At 37.7% G+C, this 27,210-nt stretch overlaps 1 protein-coding gene across 1 annotated transcript; it reads right to left on the reverse strand.

The window, feature by feature from the left end:
* On the reverse strand, positions 1-26,640 carry Tiparp (TCDD inducible poly(ADP-ribose) polymerase). Its single transcript, XM_021158862.3, has 6 exons — positions 26,472-26,640; positions 22,928-23,887; positions 8,756-8,924; positions 7,472-7,632; positions 2,336-2,611; positions 1-2,029 (listed from the first exon to the last, which is right to left on the reverse strand). The coding sequence occupies exons 2-6, from the start codon at positions 23,845-23,847 to the stop codon at positions 1,582-1,584; spliced, it is 1,974 nt and encodes a 657-aa protein (XP_021014521.1). The 5' UTR covers positions 23,848-23,887; positions 26,472-26,640; the 3' UTR covers positions 1-1,581.
* Between the last annotated feature and the right edge of the window lie 570 nt (positions 26,641-27,210).

The raw sequence follows: 27,210 nt of genomic DNA on the forward strand, positions 1-27,210 counted from the left end.
GAAGTTTTAAAGAATTAACTTTTATTTTTGCTTAGTTTTATTAAAAAAATAAATATGTCATAAAGCTTTTGTTTCCTTTAGGGAGGAAAAAAAAGGAACAAGTTCCATAAAATCAAACAAGCAATGGTAACATGTCTTAACTTGAAAACAATTGGGGATCACTGGTTTACAAGTTATAACTGAATGAATGACTGCCACAGTTGCCCATTTCCTCCTGCCAATGGCAGCAAACAACAGGATCAACTAGGGCAAAATAAATAATTGTGTGGAAGCCCTGATAAGTGCTTAAACAGACTGATTCACTGAGACATCTGTACAGCTATATCTTGCTTTAAATAACAAAGACGTTCCCATAAAGTTTGGGTAAATGAGATAACCACACACACACAAGGAGAGCTTGGTATCTGAAGGACTTCTGGGGTGTATTTTATCAACAACCACTTTTCACTCTACTCATGTTTTTGCTTTGCTTAGAAGTACTTACTATACTGCTCTGAATTGAGGCAACAGCACATTCACCTACCAGTGCTCTTGCTGGGCCAGTGGCACCGTTTCCAAGTTTGTGTTTCTATTGAAGTAAGTAGTGTAAGGTACAGTCAGCCAAGAAATCCAGTGCATCTGGCAAAGCAGGCATGGGGGTGAGCTTGTCTTGAACAATTCAACTCAGCAGATATGGCTAAGAGTCTGTTTTGTGTGAAGCACAGTACTCAACCTTTCCACCTTGGTTGTAGATGTCTTCTATTATCTAATACCAGCCCAGGGGTAGGTCTGGATTCCAAAAGAAATACTTTTAACCCTTACAACTGGCTTTAACCAACCTAGTTGCCCAACTCTGAAACTAAGGTAGGCAACAGTGAAAGAGGCTGGGTTTTCCATGGCTGAATATTAACACATGTATCACACGTAACAATCAGGGAATTTTGCTGGTGACAATTTTTTTTTTCAAATGGGTTCTTTATTATTATTTTACTTCCTCTGAACAGATCCTGAGTTCTCAGGAAAATTCTGGAGGTCTGAGTGGGTGATATATTTCAGTCCTGGTCACAGAATGAAAATTTCTTCCCACCTATTAGAATTACACGAACATATACTACCCCGAAGTACCATACAAAATGCTTTGGCTAGGTAATAAGCACGGTAGTATCAGTTCCAGGTGGTTTATCAATGTTAAGTCAACAGAACCCTCACTTTGCTCACAGCCTCTATTTGTTTTGACCAAACTTCTACCAGACCCAAGCAACGTTTAATTAGCCTAGTCAGTTTTTTATTTTTTTTTTTGTTTTTTCCCAAATACTTCTACTAATATTGCTGCTGTCGATATGTACAAGTGTGAATGAAGAATATGCACTTTAGTCTTTTCCACACCAAGTACACTAACAATTAGTAAACAATTAAATAATAAGTGGCAATTTTAAAACCTTTTTTTTTGTTTAAAAAAAATTACTTTCTAGCACTTATTAAAAAATTGGGTCTGAAAAGTATCCTATTTCTGTCAAATGCTGTTTCCCTCCCAGTCCCACCCAAACCTGCTACAAATGCTGGATTGAGTTCATATCAAATAACTTAGTAGTACCAAGATTTTCAAATGGAAACAGTGTTACTGACTTCTTCATATTGGATAACAAAATAAGGGTAACTCTGGTCATCATTAAAAATGACAAAAATCTGAGGCTCAAAAAAATTATCCACACAAGAGTCATATAAGTCACTGGTGACACTGCCAGGGTTGACCGGAGGGGGCCTTCTCATGCCATGACTGCCCATTGTGTATCTGCCAGTTAACACTTTGGCCAAAAACATGAAATGGACTCCTTTGGAGGACTTCTTAGAGAAGTTATGAGAGTAGCTTGCCTTCTTGGCGAAATAACTGCCTTGTCCAAACATTGTAGCATGCTTTCCACAGACACGCGGGTCAAAGTTGTGCTTGCAAATTCCATCTACTACATCTTGGGATGTTCCATGAAATAAGTGTCTCTCATTTATTATTCTGTCACGGCCAGACATTTTTCTGTTCATATATTCTTTTTTCCTAGTGCAAAAAGCAGACAAGCATTTAGGAGGAAGACATAGAGATTAAGATAAAAACCAATGCATTCAAACTCTGCTTTATAGTTTCAAGGGTAAAGGTATATTAAGCTTTAAAAGTAAAATGCCAAAAATCATACTATAGTTTGTCATTATTTTAATAATACTATTTATAGCTGTATTATTATTACATGTGTGCTTCTACATGAAAATATGAACATATTAAACTCTATGCAAGTGTTTACTGTGTTGTACATTTGACAATAGCTATATTAAAAAATGCTCTTAAGTTTTCATACCTCTGACTCACCTTTTATATTTCTCCCAAAGAAATTGGTTTTGGACTCTCAATATTTGTAAAATTCTGTATTTAAATTCGGGAACAGTTTTATGAAAAAGGTTGTAAATGATTCGATAACTTTTATCTTCTGCAGAAACAGGCACTTGGATGAAGTCCTGAGACGGATGCATATAAACCCACGTTTCAGGGTAAAAGTTTGCTGAAGTTACTCCATCTGGGCAGATGATCTGTGACGAAGTTGCTTCAAGAGGCAGAGAAGCCTGAGTGGGAACCCCACCAAGTGTCCTAAAATGAGAAAAACACTGGGTAAAGCATTCAAAAATCAATACATCTCATATTACATAGTGCTTTGTAGTACTGTCCAACTTTATAACTGAATAGCTTAATTACTTACTTACTAATTTTATTTATTTACTTAAGAGAAGCAAAACAAACCCAGTAGATAGAGGCAAGAGAAATACAACCTCAGCCTACCCTGGGAAACTTTGTCTCAAAATAACTCAAAAACAAACCAAAAGAACCCCATCAAACAAAAACAACAACAGGCTCTTAGAGCAAACACATTTGCTTATTTCTTGCTTCTCTTCTGTGGAGACAACTATGAAATGTACTGCTTCAGACCAAATAGTTAAGGAGCAACTTACAAGAATCTTTACTTCTGACTCTTCCTAGAGTCCTCTTTTGTATATACAGTTTTAAAAAAGATTTGTCTCGCCGGGCAGTGGTGGTGCACGCCTTTAATCCCAGCACTTGGGAGGCAGAGGCAGGCAGATTTCTGAGTTCGAGGCCAGCCTGGTCTACAAAGTGAGTTCCAGGACAGCCAGGACTATACAGAGAAACCCTGTCTCGAAAAACCAAAAAAAAAAAAAAATAAAAAATAAAATTACAACCTTTACTTTCTATATAAAAAGTAACAAAAGTCATGAAGCAGGCATTCGCTTTCTAATACTAAAATTAAAACAATCACTAAATATCATTCCAGTTTTACAATTTTAGATGTAACTAAGATGAAACTGGGGAGCCTTTAACCCCAGCAGGGAGGCAGAGGCAGGTGGATTTCTGAGTTCGAGGCCAGCCTGGTCTACAAAGTGAGTTCTAGGACAGCCAGGGCTACACAGAGAAATCCTGTCTCAAAAAAACCAAAACCAAAACCAAACCAAACCAAACCAAAAAAAGATGAAACTGGGGGCCTATTAAGGGTAGATGGGCTCAAGTAATAAAGTGATGACCTATGATAATGCACTGGGTTCAATCTCCGGGCCCCTCCCCCAAATAGAGCAGATTCCAGAGGGTGCACAATTCAATCTTTAAATTCAACTTTGTCACTTTTAAAGATGAATTACATAAATAATAGGTTTACTTTTTCCTGTCTGGTTCATATATTTAAATCATACTTTTTAGCCTTTTCAAAACAAGGAAAAGGGAAAAAGCAAAGAATAAGGAAATCCTGACCCTGAGACCTAGTTTCAGTGTCAGGGTATTGTAACACTCACTCATCAGTACATGGTGGTCACAGGAAGGAGTAATGCCTGCCAAGTGGATTTGGAAACTGACGTTTTCAAAAGAGCTTTGTGACCCAGAGGTTATAGTTGTATAGGAACATTCGTCTCTAAAGTATGCATCACCGCTGCCATTAGTCGCCTGAGTACACACTATATATTTCATTCGCAACGTCACTGCCACAAGAACTGCAATACGGTTTGATAATCCCCCTCCTCAAATACACAAACAGTTCAGAGTAGTTAATGATTCTGTCCTGATATAGCAGATGTATTTTAAAATCCAGGCTTATTTTTTCCATTTCCACATTTCACAATTTACAATAAAATAATGCTACTAATATGGTAGATACAAGCTGGTTTGTCTGACTCTTAGGACTGTTACTGGTCTTGCCATTACTACTTAGTAAGAAGATGGCTTGTTAAGTTAATGCTATGGAAACACAATTGCCTTCTCTAATCCCTGGCAGCTTCATGTAAGTAGCTGTGCCTTCAATTCAATGCTCCTCAAAGCCCTTTTGTAAGACAAAGCTCTAAGTGAGTGGACTTAGGACTCCCACCACCCCCATCTGAAATCCAGGGGCAGATTTAAGTAGTTCCTCCATCTTTTACAACAAAAGACTCATATTTCTTGTGTTTTGGATCATTTTCCGAGAGCTGACAAATTCCTTTGGAGACTTGGCACAGGTTTATTTTCCTGTTAAAATGGTTATGTTTTTCACTGGTATTCTTTTCTAAAGAGAAGCTCCACTGCTTTAATCAGTCTCAAAAAACTCTGGCTCTTCTTAAAGTAACATCACTGTTCTGAACAAATTACAGAAGAGCCTCCAACTTTTAGCCCCTAACTCCTACCCTGATTTGCCAAGGTAGGTACCAGCCTACCTGGTTTTCCATTACTGTTAGGGTTTGACATTTCCAACAAAGGTAAGATTCTTCCCAAACATTCTATTAAGACTTATTTGTTGTTTACAGTTGGCATTCAGCATGGGTTTCATTGTGTTATAGATGCCTATGATGGTTCATCTTACAGGATTCAGAATAACACAGGAAATAAACCTTTTTGCATTCTGTAAAGATGTTCCCATGGCTGGTCTGAGTCTCAAGACTGAATAAAAAGAAAGACAGCAAACATTCTTGTCTTTATTTTCTGACTGTAGATGTAACACGAGCAGCCATCTCACATAGCTTCTATCATAACTTCCCTGCCACAATCAACTGTACCTTAAACCAAGAGCCACAACAGACTTTCCTCAAGTTTTGCTTTTGTCAGGTTTTTTGTTAAAGCAACGAAAAAAGTAAATAATTCACATGTATGCCTTTGTACTTTGTTCATTCCGTGTCTGTTTACTGTCCCCCATCCTCCTCCTAGACTCCCTGTTCCACTTTCATGCCTGTCTTACAGATATATTGCTTACTCTGGATTCTATAGAAGACAAACCATGCAATAACTGTTTGTGTGAAGCTGGCTTACTTCCTTTAATATGAGCTCCAGGACTATCCATTTCCTTTCAAAAGACTTTCTTTTCCTTTGTGGACGAGTAAAACCAAGCATACATATAACACATTTTCCCCTGTTGATGAGCATGTAGGATGATTATTTATTAGTGCAACAATAAGCACAAATATGCAGATATTCTAAATTCCCTACATGGATAACACCGACTCCCACATATACATACTTTCATCAGGCTAATATTCTAACTTTACTGAAACATATACAAAGGCATGTATCATGATGGACTTTTATACTCCAGTTGCCATGTTAAAATAAAGTATGTATGTATGTGTTCTAAGCAATGTTAAAATGTACCACTATTTTCTGAGAACACTGTTTCTATTCACCTTATAGTATCACAATAGTATACTTGTTTATAGCTTTTCAGATTCCAACCTTATTATCCTTGCCTCCCCTTTACCATTTTGAAATGTTTCCTAAACCGATTTCAGTATTGAAATAAAAATGGGTTAATTTTATCCCTCTAGGGAAAGAGTCAAAGAAACTATGTTTGGAATTCTTATAACCATGAGACGGTTACATGAAATAGATGTCCTTTCAGCTTTGAGACACAGCCCCTCAAGCCCCTTGATTTGATTTGTTGCTTATGCTACTTCAGCTCAGGTATTCTAGGAATATTAAAGAACAGGGTTCTTTTTATCAGTATCAGACACATTCTTTATACAATAGAATTTGCTGGAAATGTATGACCCACATCTCTTGTTTCCTTTGGTTCTTTGAATTTAATAGTTAAATGGAAAACATGAAGCATTCTCTGTAGCTAAGATCATGACCTGTGAAATCTGCTTTTGGAACCAATGCCCTTTGTTCCTTATCCCTATTAGGAGGGAATGTCCTGTAGCTGTAGACCAGAGAGCAGGTAGGATGCTGTATTTAACATTTCACCCTGTCAATTTATTTTGTGCTTTTCTTCTTCTTCAAACATCTCCCTCTTCTCACTGATTTGCTGATCTCTCATTTTAGACCTGTATTATCACTGTTTCAGACAGGAAGACTAAAACAATTTTTGAAAAGAAAAAGCAAATAATTATTTTTCTTTTGTTGCAATTCTTCATTCTATATCATATTTATGCTTATATTATTTTTATATTTTATACTTTTAAAATGAGTATAAGTTTTTTTAAAGGCATAATCTCTTAAAATATTTCTTTTCACTATTTAAAACTTTTCCAACAATGCAGCATTTGAAAAAGGAATTTTATCCTTCCAAAGGAGCCACATCTTCTTCTGTTAGCTCAGCATGCCAAGCTGCTGGCCTCACTAATGAGTTCTACTGTCTCATCAGGAGGACAGCATGTTCCTAACTACTGGATGGAGACACTAGCTCCAGCTGTGCGAGTGAAATCCCAGCAATTGCGTTTTTTATTACTTCTAATTAAAGAAAGAAAAACTAAGGTAACAATTTCGTTTTCACATATGAAATTGGAAGAAAACACAAGCCAATATATTTCTAAAATTGACCTTATTTTGAATTCTAATTCTCTGAGAGATTCTTTTTATTTTCAAGTTTTGTGTCCTTGTTTTAAGACAGGGTCTTCCTTGGTTTCCCCAACTGGTCTGCATTTTGGTATGTATCCCAGGCTGGCTTCAAACTTGAGGCCTCCTACTTTTATCACCTATCTTGTTTTTAATGGTCTTATTTAACCCTAGACCTAAATTCTTTTAAGAGTTTGCCATGAATGACTCAAAATAAAAACAGTAGGAATATGAAAACTGCATTTTATGTTAAGGATCAGAATGGATCAACAGACACTAAGTTTAGTATCACCTTCAAAACCAAATTCTAATAATGGTATATCTGGCCCTAAAGTAAACTTGTAATTTGGAAAAAGTCCCCTTATAAGAAGCAGGCTCTGCTTAATCCAAATACAAGTTACTTAAGTTATATAAATATGTTAACTGTACCCTGTTTTTTCAGTTCAAAAAGCCAAGATAGAACTCATGCTTTTAGGACTGGGTGAATAGTAGTTATCTGAACTCAATTTACTTAAGAATTAAATGTAAAGAATGCACAATTTCACATTCCAGTAATAGTAACCAAGATAATTCTTTTAAATTTGGTATCCAGTAGTACATTTACACAAATGCAAAGTAAAAAAAATGAAGAGTAAAAAACAGTTGGATACTTACTGTAAATATGGAATCAGTATGAAACAGGAACGGAAAAGGGGTCTCCGTTTTATTTCTCTCCGGAAGAATGAGTTGTGGAGAATATAATGGTTGTTCCACATCATAAATCTAACTTCTTTCAGACCCCGAGAGTTGGCTTCTTCAATTAGTCGAACAACAGACTATGGAGAAGAAAACAGAAGGTAAATGAAAATCCAATTTACATGAAAAAAAGTAACTGGAAAGCAAAAACCAGTTTACTTCACTGCTAACATCAAAGGAATTTCAGCAAATACAATAAATCAAACTAATTCCTGTATTTAGGATTTCTTAGCCTTACAAGTAGAAAGACACCCCTTGCTCACAAGAGCATAGCTCTCTATCTGCCTTATGACACACGTGAGGCTCAGAAGTCTATTCTATTTTCAGCCTTAATGATGTCCTAGAGACTTTCTTGACTTACATTTGTTAATTCAGAGAGGAATTAAAGTTAACAGTCCTCAAATTTCAAAAGAAATAAAAACCAAAAAATCCCAGCCAATTTCTAAGCCTAGAAAACCCAAGAGTAAAGGCACAAGGACAGTCAAAGCATTGCATTTAAATAGCCCCTTCCTCCGTTTGGAAGGTAGACACCAATCAAGTCTAAATGACAAAATCAGAATATGGTTCAATATTGTGTTTAATTAGGGTCATCTTGTTTGGTAATGTCTTGAACAGATCAGTGGAATGAGAAATGAATCTCTAACATCCATTTTCAAGGTTTTACTGGATTAAGTTACAAGCAAGGCTTTGCAATTGGTGAATTCTTCTATATCACACTAGTGAACAATATACACATGACAGAATTCTGAAAAGAGATTTTGCCTAACCACAGCTTAATAAAGAAACGTATTCAAGCATTTCTTCCATGGACTCAGGAATGACTCCTGTTCCCTTAGGCTTCTAAAAATGGTAGATTTAACACGGTTAGATTTCTAATAAGCACAGGAGGCGGATATAGTCAAAAGTTACACCAGTTCTCATCAAAACTATTATAAAGATGGTGCCAAGTCTGTTAAGTATCTATACTGTGAGATTCTGGGAAAGTCATTTAGTGGCATTCGATTATGGTCTTCAGATTAATGAAAGAAATACACTTTTAGAAATACAGAGAGAAGTTTTACCTGTACCAGCAAGACTTTTACATTTACATCCTTAAGATGTCTGATTATTATAGTCAGTTCTGCTTAGTCACTATTGGAAAGGAAAAAGACCACAGGAAAAAAATTTAAATTTATTTAAAAGAAAAAAAGAACATGTAAATACCTCAGGATACTCTCTCCATCCAAAGTGGTCTCTACAGAAGAATTTCCAAAATGTGTGGTAAGTAGAGTTTGAATTACTACAGGGTGGTGTAGACAGCCTTCGTAGCTGGTCAAATTCAGTTGTTTCAAATACAGTCATGGCATTCAAATCTGCCCAAAAGTCTTGTCCTCTAGAAAGACCCAAGAAAAAAAGACCTGCTAAATAAAAGTAACTAAATATCTTATTGGGCATTAAGAATATCTAATATAGCCTGATGTAGAACTGTCATAATTCGTTTACTTGGTATAAAAGAACATTATTGGTTGTTCTTAACTAGACCAACATTTCCAGGTTGTGTGCTTATAGTATGATTAAAAAATTATTAACAATAAACCACTGCCATTACTGGCCAAAGCCACCAATAAATACAACCCTAGGTTCTTCTCCCTGATTACAATAAGCCAAACCCTGGAAGTCAATCAGTGAGTCAGCATGAAGAATGAAACTGATAAAAATCAGGCAGAGAAACCAAAAAACCAAACCTTTTTTTTATCCCAGAAGCATCAGGTTACCTATGCCAATGTAGATATATAATACTGCCTGGTGAGGTAGCAAAAGAGATGACAGAGAAAACGACACCAGATGAGGCCAGTAGTGCTGATTCAACAAGCATCAATATTTCATTTCTTTGTGTAAGTGGGAAAATGTTAAAAAGTAGTTTGAATTGTTAAGAGAGTTAGCTATGAAACTACTTTGTCATCTGTTATATAGTCTACTTTTGCTAAATTAAGCCTTTACAAACATCTCCATATTAGTTTTTTTCTCTTAAGACAGGGTCTCATGTAGTCTGATCTGAGCTGGCCTTGAATTGTTTTATAGCTAAGCCCTACTCATTTCCTACCTTCCTCTCCCAGATGCTGAGATTATAGGTGTTGGGCCACCTTTTCTAGCTTACATCTTCATATTGTTGGGAGACAAGTCCACTATAAGAATCAAATTCACTTAAATCATTGACAAAGAAAGGATGACCTAAATAAAACATTTGCTCTTTAGTAAATCATTAGATCATGATGAAAGGTCTGAACCATTAACTTTAAGAAACTAGTAAATGTCATTGTTGTCTGCCCTGTATAATGCACAACTGCAAATTTCCCTAAGAAAACATTTTTTAAAATAATATAAATATTTGTAATTAAGCTCCTGAATGCATTTCCTCTGGATCTCTCAATTCTCAATGCAGACGTCTAAAGGGATATCTATAAAACAGATCAAGTGGACCTTTATATGTGAAATCAAGGATTGGAGCAGATTTTCCTGGTAACAAAACAAGATTTTGAGAAGGGTATTCATTACTGGCGATTTGTTAGCTAATCCAACTGTGCTTTTTGGTACACTTGTTTCAGGGACTGTTAATGAGTACTAAAAAACCCTCTCTAGTCAAATGTTTGAAAATTAAACTCGTTTTACAAGTTAAACTATTTACTGTAGCCATTCCTTAGTTTGCTAAGGATGACACTGTAGTACTATGATAAGAATGACAAAGTATACTTCCAAACCAACAAGATACTCTCCCTTTTCACATGAATGAATATCTAACACCTCTCAAAGCACACACTCCTGGCAAATGTCAAGGAAAATCTATCACTTCTCTCTCCATCTTATGTCATAATTTATGATCAAGTCCTACTCTTTGGAAAACAATACAAAGCAAAACTGAAGTCACATGTATAATTGAAGGTGCGTGCGAGCGCACACACACACAAAACAAAAACAACAAAAAAACACCCCTAGCATGATTCCAGAATTCTAAAACAACATACAAGTTAAATTAAGAATGAAATGGGACTATAGTAAAACACAGTTGAAAATAACATTTTGGGAAAAAAAAAATAACATGAATGAAGAGAGACTATTAGGGAGAAGTAAAAGTCAGAGAGCTGGGCATGGTGCCGCACGCCTTTAATCCCAGCACTTGGGAGGCAGAGGCAGGCGGATTTCTGAGTTTGAGGCCAGCCTGGTCTACAAAGTGAGTTCCAGGACAGCTAGGACTAGGACTACACAGAGAAACCCTGTCTCGAAAAACCAAAAAAAAAAAAAAAAAAAAAAAAAAAAACTCTGAGAGAGGAGGCTTAAGAACAAGGATAAGGGGAAGTATTTTCTCCAAGTTCATTATGAAATAATGAAACTCATTTATTCTGTATAATTAGGAACTTAAAAAAATAAGGAGCAAATCACATTTGGACACTCTTTCATTTAAAATTTATAACTAGTAATATTTAATTTAAAAGGAAAAACGATCATAGGAGATTCTAGAAAAAGGAAAACAACCCTGAAAATGGAAATTCCTATGTTTAAGTTCAACTTCATACTAAGGTGCAGAAGGCAATTTTCACGTCACTTTATAAAGGAGAAATCTGATATTATAACTGAGGAGAGCTAGAAATCTTTCTCTGAAGGACATTTCAAGTTTCGAAACATATTTTCCCCCATTAAGCTCATTTTCCAGAACTGCTTCTCCGTAAGTTAAAAAACCCTTTGTTGCTCTTGCTTTTTGCTGTTTAGATTTTATTGTAGACATCACTTCAGCAATTTCTGTACAAACCTTTATCATTAAAAACCTTATAGATAGTGATATGCATGAGAAAACATCTATGAACATGGCTTTTGCTACACCCTCTATGCATTCCAGTCCTTGGGCATTGAGAAATTGCTATGATAAGCCCTAATTTACTTTCTTTAGATTGGTGTACTAAATAAAGTACTGTTTTGTCTATATTTCATTTTCAATATGCTTTTCCAGAATTGACAGAGGTAAAATAACAAATCTTTTATAGGATTGATTTTGCTACCCAACCTTAAACAGGGGATCTTTTAAAAATTTAAAGCAAAAAGGTTTTTTCTTCTACAATTTGAATTGCTACACATGTACATAATATAATTAATTAACAAGTGTTCAACATCTTCTTTATCAAGCCATTATTTACTATTATCAAGAAAGAAGTTACAAGTCATCTATGCATGGCAATGAATTGTGTGCTGAATTAGATAATGCACAAAGAGCTTTGATCTCAATTTTGCAAGGATTTCAAAGAAATAGTATACATCTGTCTATATAGATTCACCAGTGGCAAATATTATATTCAAACAATTGGAGTAAATGACAGATTTGCAATGTTGTGGGAGAAAAAGTGGTTCTTGGTGTCCAGGAAAAGATAACGGTCAGGGAAAGTTAATGTATGTATGTATGTGTATTAATCCAAGGAGTATTTAAGAAAATATTTTAACAACAGTTTAAATATTATAAAGTAGCAACAAGAGGCTGTGCAGGAGAACAAGTAAAATGAGCTAAGAGCTTTATTCCTTAGAACATTTGAGCAGTTCAAATAGTTGAAGAAGATCTTCTCGACAGTGCATAAGACACAAAGGATCTGCATACCATGTACAGGCAACGGGAGAGCAGAAGTTAATCCAGGACCTTGGAGGGCAGAAGATAAAGAGGGAGAAAGCAGACAGGGATGCAGTAAATATAGGATGTGTGAAAACTGAATAAGAGAAACCATGCTAAAGATTGAGGAGGCAGGGTGGGGTGGTGTCATGATAAAAGCGGAGACAGATGAGAACCCTACTCAGCATAAAAGTTGAGAGGTGGCCAGAATACAAAGAAGATGGTCACTATACTGTAGAATTTAGTTATAACCTCATCATTCATCAGAGGGACAAAATACATCTTGCCAACAGCTTATGGACTTACTAAAAGACTAAAATTAGAAACCCTGTTACATGTTTTACTAATGAACATACCATCACACATACTTGTTCAAAAATCCAGATAGAAAACTAACTTGGAATTCTGGGAAAGGACCCCATTCTCATAGTTCTTAACAATGGTTCTCTTATCTCACAAAAACCTCACATACTAATTAAGCAGCATTTCCAGAAATATCTCACCAATGTATGTACCAGTACCCACATAAGAGCACAAAGTATGCCTCACATATCATTTCATATGAGTATATATATTTCGGATACTTAAAAAAAAAAAGATCCCACAACTAGAAAGATAAACAGAGGTAAAAAGATCAAAACCAATACAGAAATAGGTGTTGAGTAAAACAAAAATTACTACATTTCTTGCTCAGATAGTTTTCTGTTTATACACTATACATCTGGGAACTCAGTATACAATTTAATTGTCTTGGACAGTTTTTATTTGAGAGGCTGTTGAAATAGCTCTAGGGTAAAGACACTGGTGCCAAGCCTGACATTCCCAGGATCCACATGGTAAAATGAGAGCACGGATTCTGACATGTTGTCCTCTGACCTCCATTATTGTGCCATAGCATATGCCCTTTACCCCATGATACACAAAATAAACTAGATGTAATAATAAAGAAAAGAATGACAACCAACCAGATACATAGTGAGATCTTTAAGAAAATACCAAACAAGGCCTGCCAGTGCTGATAAAGGTATCAAGAGAGGTAACAAGAATTGCTTCAGAATGTGACATGTGAACTTAGTTACCAGACCACCACGAGGTGACTTAATATGTGTAAAGTTAACTAAGCAGGGCATGAGGATACAATGCAAGAAGCACATGCAGTTCATGTGGGAGGTCAGAGTGTATGTGGGAGGTGATTAGAGATAAGACTGGTCTGGAGAGATTGGCTGGAGCCAGATAAGGAAGAGCTTTGTATGCTGGGTTAAGAGGTTAGGGCTTGATCCTTTGAGCAGGATCAGCATGGCCCAGGGTTGCCTTTTATAAAGCTTACTCCAGTAAAGTGATTTATTTTCGGTAGAGGATGAAGAAAAGATGAGGGAAAAGTGGAGACTAGCACTATTTTGCAATATATTAGCATATTTATTATCTATGTTTAACAATTACAAGACAAATGTTGACAGACTATGGAGGCAATAAAAGGGGGCTGCTTGAGAGGTTAGGGTTACGATCAAACTTCATCAAGAACAATTAATTACATGTGGGTAAGAAAGTACAGAGTTCGTGATGACCAGGTGTGGTAGAAGCACATAATAGCACTTAGAAGACTGAGGCAGGAGAAGGATCAAGTTTGAGGCCAGTCTGCATTACACAGAAGACTTTCTCAAAGAGTCCAGAATGTGTCCTTTATTTCTAATCTGTGTTCTTGGAAAATGATGCCAATAAAAATTAAAAGTGAGACTTTAAGAAAGTAAATTAAGTATAAACTTTTCTGAACACTGCTCAATTTAATGAGATCCGCTAGACTTCGGAACCTTGGCTTTCTGCCTAATTAAAGCCTTAACCAGTCCTTTTAATCCCAGTACTTGGGAGGCAGAGGCAGGCAAATCTCAGCGTTTTAGGCCACCCTGGTCTACAAAATAAGTTCCACAACAGCCAGGGCTGTTACACAAAGAAACCTGTCTCAAAAACATTATAAATCAAACCAAAAAACAAACAAATAACAAAAGAAGAATTAAGCAGTTTCTATAAGAGTAAACCTTAAACATTAGCACTCACCCTAGTAAGCTGAACTAAACATTCACGATTAGTAGCCCTCTTCTATTATTATCATGAAAAACAGAATGTCTTAAGCTGAGGGTAATAAGGATAGAAGGAAAAGATTAAATGTTGCCTGGAGAGTATGTGGGAATCTCCTAGCTTAAGACAAGCTTAACAGGTGGGAATGTTTGCTATTATTGCTGAAGAAATTTCACAGGGAACACAAAATATAGCTTTTGATACATGGCTTTGATGTTTCCAGAACTCAGTTATGCTGGAGTTATCTGTCAGCTTATATCCTTCAAGATGTTACAAGGAAATGAGAACCAAAGACATGGTGTATAATATACCAACATATTTTGTTAAAGTACTATAGTTATTAAACTTCAGAGGACTATGTTCTTTACACCATAGTTTATATGAGGTTAAACTTTTATGAAAATGAGTAATATCCCCTTTGTAAGCTTTCTTCCTTATCTCAAAGTAGACAATAAAATGAATGTTTGCATAAATACGTACTAGGCAAGCAAGCATCCATCACCCTGACCCTTTTTTATTCGAGACAAGCCTAAACTGCCTGTGCTGGCCTTGAACTTGCAGTTCCCCTGCCAGATTACAGACATGTAATAAACAAGCCTAGGTAACAATTCCTTGAATCTGAGAGTATTTAAGGAGGGCACATAGTTTTCTATACTAGAAGCACTATCAATGTCAATTATAATATCCTGTTATTAATTATGATTTCTGCTGTCATTGCCTCAGATAGTAGAGAGATTCTGGAGAGAAAGTAAAACATTTATAAATGCTGACATTCTATGCAACATCTTTCAACTATTCACTAAAGGCTTAAAATTAAATACAATTTATATACCCAGATTCCTTTTGTGTTTCAAAGTACATATTCACAGACATATTCATAAGACAAATTTCAGAGTTTATACTATTACCTACATGGATCTCAGAAGCTATGGGCATTATTAAAAACCAAATGTTAGAGCTGAAGATTATCACCCAGTGGTTAAGAGCACTTTCTGTTCTTGCAGAGGACCTGGGTTTGATTCTGAGCACCCACATGATGGTTTGCAACTATCTGTAACTCCAGTTTCAGGGGATCTCTTCTAATCTCTTTGGCACCAGGCATGCACATGGTACACATACATGGAGGAAAAATAAGAAATCTTTAATGTTGATTACCACTTTAAAGGAGGAGGATGTAGCAGAGGCAGGATTACCAAGACATAGATTAATTACTCAGTAGAACTATTAACATAAAACTAGAATGATAGACATATCTAATGTTTCTAAATACTAAAAGTCAGGGGTAGGGGTAAGGGTATCTCCATTTTAAGATATAGTGCATTTTAAAAAGTGATCATTAAGCAAAATTAAGCCCATGAATGATCCCTTGAATGATCCTGGAATATCAGAAACATGTTTGCGAATTTCTGAGAAGGCAAGCAATTTTAATTGAGACATCACACTTATCTATATGCCAAACCTCATGCCTGATTTACATGTCAGACATTTAATGTGTGGTTTTGAAGTCTTTCTAGAAAAGAACACAGTGGAATGAGAGAGGGGGGATGCGATGGAGATAGAGAGAGGTTGAAAGGAGAAAAGAGGTAATTAAGTTTCCTAAACAAACAAAAAAATATACCAAACAATGTGAAGAAAAGAACATGCAGTTAGTAAAGCTTATGCTAAAACAAAGCAAAACCAGTCATACTGAGACATAGTCACTTGAATGCACATAAATATTTGCCAAAATTCTAATGATCCTATATTTAGAGTTCCTAAAGACCCTCCATTTTCCTTTACTACTCATCTTTGAACCCATCTCAACCAAAGCAAACACTAAAAACAGACTATATTAGCCATACTCAAGGAAAAGAACTGACCGAACGTTAGGCATTATTATTTTTATTATTATTGTTAAAATAGTAACTGCAGGTGAAAGCCGAGAACATATACAAACAAATAATTTTCTAATGTCATGTGACTAATCCTAAAATCTTTTGTAAATAAAAAGTATTCTTGTAAGCTTTTATTGCCATCTATTCAGAGAACTGGAATTAAATTTTGCACTCTGAAGATGCCAGAAATGTCATACAGCCTTAATTTTGATCCAAGTTCAATCACATGTCCTGAGACAAGTAGAGGGTAACTGTAAGTGAAATATATTTAACTGTGGCCTAATAAGGAAGTGAAATGTAATTTCTATGAGAAAAGCTGGGAAAATAAGCAGTTTAGGGTTTTTTTTTTCCCTAAAAAGTCATACTAAAGGTTCTATTTATATCTTATATTGCCCTAGATCATATAAAGATTACTGAAATATATGAATATCCCCTTTGTTGAGTAAAATATTTTAAAAGCAGAAGTTTCAAAGTGACCAATTAAAAATATGTGTCAATATGCAAGTTTTAAAAAACTGAAAGTAGAAAGGGCTAAAGTAAAATTTATAAAACATTTCCACATAAATGAAAAATGCTTATAATACATATAAATATCCTTTAAATAACTTTATGATAATCTCAAATTAAAACTCATCTATACATAAACAAGACAGTATAAACATTATAGAAATACTCTAATAATGTCTAGAAACTACAATATACTAGTCAATTTATTTCTGATTTAATATTTCAGTTACAGCCGGGCAATGATGGCACACTCCTTTAATCTCAGCACTTGGGAGGCAGAGGCAGGCGGATTTCTGAGTTCGAGGCCAGCCTGGTCTACAGAGTAGCCAGGACAGGCAGGGCTACACAGAGAAACCCTATCTCAAAGGAAAAAAAAAATATTCAATTACAATTGACTCTTCAAAAATAATTATTCCAGAAAAAAAAATTCCAAATTTTATTTAGCCTTGTATTTTTTTCCTCCAGTTACTTTAGAATAAATTTAGCTGGTAAGTAAGAGAAACAGAAACAGACTCACTGATGGTTGTTTATGTTCTGGTGCTAACAATCTAAAGTAAACAAGTTTTAGCAGACTAAAGTTTAATGTACACAAACTAATATACAGAGAATCTATTACTGACAGCTCCTCATGCAAATTCTTGTGGGAGGATAAGGAAGTTTTTACAGAAAAGACATTAAGAGGCTTGATACAACACTTCTGATGTATTTCGCTAATCCAAATGTCAAAGTAATAAGAAAAGTCCTTTCTTTCATTCTTTACCCAGATTCAAGAATGTCTTTTATTTTTTAAATTAAGATGAGTATTTGAAAGGAAAATCCAGGATTTTTTTCTGTTCTTATTGTGCCAGTGCCTGAAAATAAAAGAGCTAAACCAGGTGACAGTCAGAAACCAAAGACCAACCACAACAGGAAATTATTTAGGGTACTTTGTACTCTTTGCTCTGTCTACACCCTGAGCAGCTGTGGGAGATGTGAAGCTCAGAATGTAAGCAAGAGCCTGAAAGCACATGTACCACTGCAAAGCTGATCCTCTACTATTCTTTGATGCCAGTGCTGGTAGAAACTTGGAGCAAAGACCTTACAGCTACTGCAAACAAGAAGAATCAGGGTAAGAATCTCTTAAAAATGCAAAAAATGGAATTTTCTTTTTAAAAAATATAGCTAATGTGAGAGAAGTGGTTTCAACAAACATAAATAATACAAACCTTTATTTCTCAGAAGCAACTGCACTAAAGCAAAGGACTTGGACTTTCATAGAGAATACAAACTTACTAACCTCTTATACAACTTAGTAAATAAAGGAAGATTACAATATGCTGTTCACAATTTCTTGCGGTACAAATACTGGAATATGAGGAAGACAACACAACATTCACCCTAACCATTCTCACTCTTTTAAAAGCTTATCCTGTGCAATGACCATGAAAGGGTTCTTTACTGGTCAAGAGGGTACTCAAGTTAGTCAACAGAATAAAGCAGAGAAAGACTGAAAAGACAGGCACATTTTATCCCATGAAACAACAGAGAGGAATGCTTAATTAACTTTCTATGCTTGCCTTAAAAACAGTAACTGGCTAGGTCACAAAGGAAAAATCTAATAACTAGAGGCTTTTTGCTAGCATCAACTTCTAAAATTTGGTCTTTCTGATCATAAAATTGGTTCTATTTAGTAAAACTTGCAATATCTTTTGTATGGACTTATAAATCTACAAAATACAAACTGGGATAAGCTCATTTATTTTACATAAAAATCTAATCTCAAACTTCACATAGTATTTGAAAATCTACCGCTTGTAATTTCAAATTCTTTTATTACAATTTGAGGCTTTTAGTTATTATTTCAGAGGCTGGGCTAGGTGATGTTTAACAATTGTAGGGGAAAAAATTAACGGGAGTCTCTATGTGGTGTAGTTCCTGGTCCCTAGAAAGCCTTGTCATAAATAAATATAAAATACTAACTCTAAGTCCAAAATCTAACAGAAAGTGGCTCAATCTTTAGCAATCTATTTATCTCTCAAAGATACAAAGTAACTCAATTATAAAAGAGAAGCACTGGTTAGTTTTAAGAATTAAGCCACCTTTCACAAAACTGAGACAGAATCAATTATAACATAACTCAAAATAAGATTTTTTTCTTTGTGAAGTGATACACACATGCATGCAGTTTTCTCTCCACAACTCACAAAGACTGGTAATCACTAAAGGTTGCTGATCTAAGTTAAAAGGACTTGACAACCTAATCTAAATACATTCCAGAACCAATCCCAGCAGACAAAGAATGCACAATCTGGTGGTCTCAAATTGGGGGCGGGGGATAGTAAGAAATTAGCAGGCCACAGAAAACAGTTACAAATTTACAATGGTTGGATTTTAGTAGCATTCCTTCAGTAGTTAATAGTTCATAGATGATATAAACTGCTTCACTCTTTAGAAATAGCACTCAAATCTGCAATGAGAATCACCAATCAGAAATATAAAGAATTTACCTTTGTTTTATAATTGAATGAAAACCTAGAAATTCTAATGTAACGAGAAAAACAAAACAGGTTTTTAGGATGACAGAAGAGTTAATCAAAAGTATCTTGTATTCCTGAGTTTTTCTTTACACCTTCATATCACTACTGTCTTTTTCATGTACAATAATAACTAAAAGCTTTAGATTCAACTGGATAATAAAATATATTATGTATCATGCAATTATATTCAGGAATTGCCAGATAGCCTTATGAGCTTTTTTATCCCCCAACCTTCTGAATAATTAGAAATCGTTGCTTTTTCCAAGATTCATTTTCATTACATCAGGAAAAGCCTGACCTCAACCTGAAGCCAGGTGACAGCTGCTTCAGAAGTAACCTACTTATTGATGAAAAGCCAGAAAAGTAAATGAATGATTGCTATTGATTCCCATGATGGCTCCACACAGACCCAGTAACTTCTCTAGATTAGTACAGATAGATGCCAATTAGTTTTATTTCATATGTAAATAGCAGCATAAAGAGGTAGAAAAAACAAGTCATTGCATGGCTTTATCATAGTAGCTAGCACAAGGCACCCATTTTGAAAGTCACTTCAAACAAGTTCTTGCTTATGGAGCTCTCTCTTTCTCTTACACAGGAATTTTAAAAATAAATTCAAACTCATACAGCTGTGTATATTCAAGAAATACCCAAAGTCACAAGGCACAGTTAAATTTCAGCTGTTCTCTGTCCAGTGTTATCAACAACACTTAATGAGTTAGTTCACACATCATCACAGCTGTATAGACCAGAACTAATTTGGTTAATTTAACTATTCTAGTCAAGTTCAGACAACTTGAAGTATCTAATTTAGATACTTCACCAAGTCATATAAATTATAACATAAGCTTTTGACTTCTTACATAGAGCTGCTTTGAAGTTATCTACTGGCATTATCCCTTAGATAGATTTTTGAAACGGCGCTTAAGAACTATTACCAATAAACATTCACAGCAGCCAAGATTATAACAATGTTTTAAAAGCAAGTAAAATTATATTATCCATAAATACTAGGCAAACACACATACTAAACTCTGAGCTGCTGTATAGCTCACACCTATAATCATGGCATTTAATACATTTAGTACAGCATTGCCTACATAGCAAGACCATGTCTCAAAATAAACAACAAAAACCACCTTCTCCCTGAGAAAAATCTAACCGTGAGTTCACCCCAATCCTGTCAATGAACTGAGAAATTAGGAATACGCATTGGTCATAGTTTCACTAGCAAGTCAGCTTCAAAACCCACTTTGTGGTTCCCTTCCATTCTGACTTACTTTGAAATGAATGTAATGTGAAACTAATGGTGATCTTGGTTGCTAAAAAGATTTGCACAGCTTCCAGTTTCAATTATCAACACAGTATTCCAATTAGCATGGCTCCTTTGAAACTCTTAGTTCTGCCACTCAAAAATCACCATTTCCTGATGATGAGTATCTATACTGTTAAGAAATTATTTTCTCAATAAAAAAATACAACACAATGTTCTTGCTCTCAGTAATTTCTGAAGGCCTGGCTCATATACAAAAGAAGTCTAAAAATCAAATTTGGAGTCCAGACCCATAACTAATTAGCTTCCAGCTGATGTTGGCAATACACACCTATGATTTACAAAAGCAGGGAATGCAAACAGGAATGTATCGTAAACATTTATCATCCAAATATCATATATGTGTCTTTAGTATACAAGCATCATCTTAACTAAAGAGCTCAAAGGAAACTGACAACATCTGGCTCAATTTACTACCCAATTTCATTCCTGAAAACAAAATAAACAATGCACATACAATTTTGATTAACTTAGGTGTTAAATCCTCACAGGTGCAAAGAAAAATAATGATTTCTATCTGCATAGTTTTAAACTATGACCTGTCTCTGCTACAGACCCAGAACTATGAACATAATTCAAAGTCCTCAAAATGATATTATGATATAGTGTGCATTGATGACTCTGTCATATAAACTACCCAAAACAAGTAGAACAAACAAACACCATTCATCCACTCTTCCTGAATATAAGACTGGGTCCAATATGAACATATATACACAGCTGAACACACATTTCCTGGTTATGTGCAATCTGCACAGATAGACCAGCTTTACAGGCCTGACCACAGAGATTAATAGCTTTAGCCAAATAATGTGGTAACCATGTGAACCTGGGCTGCTCCAGCTTGTTTGTGATTTTCTCAGCAAGGCTCAACATGCCGTTATCTGCATCTTGTTGCCAGGAAACACAACATCGCTTTGGAATACAAGGAAAACCAGGTTGCAATGACCACAGGTCAACTCCCCAAAAGCCTAATTTTTGACAGTTATTTTCAATCTTTTATTTCTCCTTCTTGTTCACTGAAAATTTCATTAGTAATTAACAGTTCATAAGCACCACTTAAAATGTAGTAGCAACAATATCAATTATAATAGCAATTCACTTATACTTTTCCTCTCTTAAGAGTCATATAAATATTAGGTTATATCATTAAGACTAATTTGGAAATCAAGTTCCTATTGTAACTACTTTATAACTGATCCTATAGTTTTTGCAAAAGACTCTAAATCTGTCTACTTTTCAAGCAAAAAGATCTTGTAAGATATAAATGCCCAATATGCTATTGATCAAAGAATTTTTGGACCTTCTGGGACCAAAATGATTGTCTTGACTTGCTTACAGTCACAGAGTGTAATGTGTAAGACAATGACTCTGCTAGTTTCTTTATGACTAAGTCAAACAGAAACTTAATGTACCAAAATGTTCCAGTCAGTACTCAGTGGACTGAAATCTGCTTCATAAGTGAAGAGGCCAATGCTCTGAAGTGTTCTGTAATCTGGAGATGGAAGGATTGGAGTGGCTTTGAGAATTTTACATAAACTCTTTTCATTTTTTTTTTTTTTTTTGGTTTTTTTCGAGTCAGGGTTTCTCTGTGTAGCTATGGCTGTCCTGGAACTCATTCTGTAGACCAGGCTGGCCTCGAACTCAGAGATCCACCTGCCTCTGCCTCCCAAGTGCTGCGATTAAAGGTGTGAGCCACCACTGCCCGGCGAATTCATAAACTCTTGACATAACAATTAGAATTGATAGCTCAGGGGCAATCGAGTTCTTGGACAATACCTTATTAAAACTATTTTTAAGAAAAGGGGGCCTCTTGCAGAGGACTAAGTTTCAGTTCTTAGCACCTTATCAAGGCTCAAAACCGTTTGTAACCGTGCCAGGGTATTCAACACCCGCTTCAGGCCTCTGCAGTATCAGGTGGACATACATTCACGAAGGCAGAACACTCACACATTCCAACACCTTGAAAAATCAAAATAGCATGTGTCTGTGTACGAATGAAGAACTTCTGAATTACTGATATAAAGTAAAAGAGCTCCAAATACTAGTTTCTATATTTAAAAAAGAAAAAATGCTACTCAACTCATAAAAATTTAAAAACTAGGTAAGTTTAGTATGTAAGATTCACAGTGGATTTTTTTTTTAAAGGCAAGGTGATTACAGTTAAAATAGTACTTGATTCTCAACACTCAAATGTATATACAACTTTCATTCAAACATATACATACTAAACAGAATGACATCTAAATTGTTCAAATCATAAAATGTTTCTTTGGTTAGGTAAAGAGACCACATTAAAATTTAAACACTATGAAAAATCAGAATAGCATAAAAGTCATAAAAGAAAAAAACAAAAAACTTGGTACACTACTGAAAGAAACCCCCATACCAAACTTTCAGCTTCATTAGAACATGTAACAATTTTTAACTTGTTATAATACATACCCATACTTCATTCTCATTCTATCATTTTCTGGATTACAATAAAATCTTTCCAAGTGCTCCTGAGAATCATTGGAAACACTCTGCCACTTCTGAGTGGTTGTCCTTTTGATCTGCCAATGATAGGGCAACACAGTGTGATGTTTCAAACAATCCTTGCCATAAATGCAAGTGCCTTGCAGAAAGTCCATACAAATTTCAATTCCATTCTCTTGGTGAGTGTGGTACTGTAGCTGGGTTACAAGTTCAAACACAAGCTCAAGGGAAGCTTCCTCACTTTTGTCTTGGAAGAGCTCAGTATTCAACTTATCACTGGTATCCAAAATGTACTGGATTGTAAAACTATTGTCTTGGAAAGCTCCTGGTACATAATCCATAACTTTATCTATGCAGTCAGGACTTGTAGGAACATCACCTGAAACAGGATGCAAAAGGTCAGTTTGGAAGTGTCCTGTTGTAGAATCTGCCACTGTCCCATTGATGGTTTCTGGTGGAAAACTGTGGTCTTGGATTGGAACCACCTGTTCTGGAGCATCTGTAGAAGGATGCGCTTCTGGTAATTGGCCCTCAACATTTGTCCCATCAGGAATCAGGACAGGCATACTGTTTTCTGCTGGTGGACACGATGGGTTGATTTCCAGGGGTTTTTTCACTATATGTTCATGTAAGCTGCTCTCATCTCTGTTTTGGTCTCTAGCTCTAAAAACCCCATCAAGTGAGCCAGATTCTAGCAAAGTATTTAATATTGGCCTCAAGGATCTCAGGGTTCCAGTTCCCAATCTTTTTTGTTCCTGTTTTTTCTTAAAACACGTTTTCAATGGAGAGATCTTCTCAGAAATTCTCATTTGGCATGAAAAGTCATCAGGAGGAGAAGGAGGCTGTACTACACAGTCTGGCTCAGGTTCAGTGGTTTCCACTTCCATGATGTGATTAACTCCAACTGCGCCTCAGTATCTACAAATCCTACCAGGAAAGGAAGAAAGATGATCATTTAAAAACTGACAGCTGAACCCATTCATTCATTAAAACATTTTGCGTTAGTCAATGGTTAACTATCTGCAATCGCTGCTTGCATTATAGTTAGCTCTTACAGGTCAATTTTCTTTTTTTAAACTGAGAAATGAAGATTCAAAAGCTATGCAAAAATCTGCATAATAGTAGGTGAGAATGTATTTTTCAATAGTTATATATTGACTTAATAATTGATAAACACACACACACACACACACACATAGAGGAGGGGAAGACAGAGCAAGTTGCTGTGTGATTCTACTGGGGTATGACTTTATTTTGTAAGATAGAAATAACTGTCTTTTTCTAGATGATGAAGCAGGGAAACCACATTTCTTGCTTAGCTTTGTGGTTCCCTTTACAGTTGTTTATGATCTGTCCCAAGAGTTTGCAAAAAACAAGTTTCACTGGGAGGAAAGTTCATCAAAAGGATAAACTTAAAAGGTTAAAAAGTGAAAGAATGTGTGTGTGTGTAAGGATAGACACAGAAGCTTTCAAGTGAATTGTGATACAAGAGAAAGCCAGAAGCCTGCTAATGTTTTTACATTCTGAAAGTTCTAGTATTTAATTATTGAATGTTAAAGATTTCTAAATTTTTAAAAAATTCCCATGACTGAAGGAATATCAGGATATGCCTAACTTCAACAGCCACTGTACTGTGCCTTAGAAACTTAACACAGCACGATTATACAAAGGGTCCTTGTCTTTAGAAAAGTTATACTTATTCACTTAAAAAAAAACCAAATGAAAGTATATTGTAACCAAAAAATACAAATATTAAAAAACACCAAATTTCAGAATCTGAATGAGCTGCTAATGGAAACTAAGAATTTTTTTCCTTGCAAGAACCAGATCCTTTAAAATGACTGAAATTTCCAGGTATTTACTGAGATTGTTCCAGATGAGAAGGGACAGTGATGAGCAATTAATGGTCTTTTTTCTTGTCCAATAGACTGAAAGGACTCCTTGATGTAAGAACCTATGATTTAATCAAGCATGCATTAGGAGTCCAGTATAGTACCTAGCACTGTTCACCACTGAGGATGTCTGTATTTTGTGGCTGAATTACTTTAGAAAAGGCACACATTAGATGCTTTGTTCTTGGTTGAAGGTCAAAACCTAAGATGATAAGACTTCGTGCTTTAAAAAACGAATATAAAGATCTAGGAGGGATTTATAAGTCTAGGTATACAAAAGTGCTGAATAATCAAAACTCAGAAAAACACAAGGCATGGAACAAAGTGCTAGTCTAAGTACAAAAGAGATTTTTTTTTTTAATAAATAAATATTTGAGTTCAGTATGAGCTGGCATTGTTAGAGAAAGCCTCACGAAGGAGGGATCTGACATGAGACATAAATAATTGGAAAGCAGCCAAGCCAGGCGTTATTATTCATCATTCGGTGCTCTTGCCTCAAGGCTCAGTTGGCACAGATTGTGGTATTCCCTCTCCGAATCTAACCCGCCTGTGCCTTCCCCTACGCACGCACACTATCCCCTCCTATCACACCAATCCAGGCAAAATACTAAAGCGATTTTATTTATACTTCTGCACACGCACAAGCACGCACGCACACAACTTTTCCTCTTACTGCCCCTCCACCAAACTCGGAACCTCAACTAGGAAGCAGAGGAGTGGAGTGCGGAAGCCACCAGTTCCTCAATTAGTTTGCATAACAGAAAAATAAAAAGATTGGAAGGCCGTTTCCTCCGGTCGCCCGCAGCGGGCAACCCAATCGCGCCACCCTTCACCTCGTGACGCCCCGGTCGTCTGGCACCACGGGCTGGTCACACCTTCCATGGAAACCGCCGGATTCCCAACAGCCAAGCCGTGAGACGCCCGGGTCCGAGCGACGCCTCCTGCCGGCCGCGCTCCGCGCAGCCACGACCTCCCGCCGCGCTCGTTCCACCGGGCTCCGCACTTCGCCGGGAGGGTGAGCATCCCCGCCCTCACCTTGTCCTCGGGGACCCGGGTGCCCCCTCACTCCCGGCCCACCTTCCTCAGGACCCGACCTCCCCGCCTCCCCGAAGCCACTCAAGGCGAGTCCACAATGAATTCCCCCCACCCCCCGGCCCTGCCTCCTTCCCGAGGACCGGCTGGCGAGTCCCGGAGCTTGCGGGGCCGAACCGCAGTGGACACTCCGGGTGGCGGGGAAGAGGAAGGGGGACCGGTGCGCACTCAAAGTTAACTCGAACACAGCCTGCAAACTTCTGGGCTGCAGCCCGGAACGCGCGCCGGCCGGAACTCTCCCGCAGCGCCGAGCCCTCCCGCAGGGGCTGCCCCGGCTGCAACCCCCCGAGAGGAGTCGCCAGCGGCCCCGCAAGTCCTGCGGCGCCAGACAATCTATCCACCTGCCCAGCTCCCGGCGCTGAACCCGATCCCACCCCACCACCGACGGACGCGAGCGCATTCAGCTCTCCCGGGCAGTCTAGAGATCCGCCGCTGTCCCGGCGGGGACTCGGGGCGGCGAGGCTGGCGCCCGCCATCCCTCTGGGGGTCCCTCCGCCGCTCGCTGCCCACCCCCCAGCCCCTTTTACCTCAGGCAAGCCGCCCTTTGAACGCAGCCCAGGCGCGGCGTGGAGGGCCGCCTCTGCGCCAGCGGTCCGAGCCGAGGACGAGGGCGGGTGTCTAGGGGTCGTGGGCGGCCGACGCGGCGAGCGGCGCGCGGGCCATTCCGCGGACCTGAGCGCTGAAAGCCGCAACTGCTCTCGAGGCTCCAGCTCGCTCGCCTGTCAGCTCCAGCTCTGCTTTAAGTGGCTTCCGGTCTCCTCCCCCGGGCCGGCTCGTCTTCGGGGAGGGAGGAGCTTCGGGGCCGAGAGGGGGTGGGGTGGGGTGAGGGGGCCGGGCGATCAGTTAGTGCCGGGAAGCTGGGGCCCCGCCTCTCGTGCGCGTGCTCCGGACCGAGGGGCGCGCGGCGGCTCGGCGCTCCGGGGAGGAGGAGGAGGAGGGAGGGGAGTGTCCGCTCGCGAGCGGCCGAGGGTCCCCGAGGCTCTGACGGTTCGCGAGGCCGCGGAGGCTCCCCCCCCCCCTTCGTGCGCCTGCGAGGAGAGGAGGCGCGCGCCGCGTGGGGCGGACTCCACCTGCCTGCGGACAGATGCAGGGTCACCGTGTTCCGCGGACACCCGGGCACGCGATGTGAGAGAGGCTGTGAGACGGAACGGCCGGTTTCGGTGCGGTTGCCTTTGTTTATCTGCCTCCTTTCAAGACGCCTCCAGATCCCGAGGGGGAAGCGAGTGGCTGCCTCCAGACGGGGTCGCCGGCCCCGCGCCGTACGGG

Source organism: Mus caroli, unplaced genomic scaffold, assembly GCF_978045245.1.
Source record: "Mus caroli unplaced genomic scaffold, Mus_caroli_1 scaffold_3, whole genome shotgun sequence".
Taxonomy (NCBI): domain Eukaryota; kingdom Metazoa; phylum Chordata; class Mammalia; order Rodentia; family Muridae; genus Mus; species Mus caroli.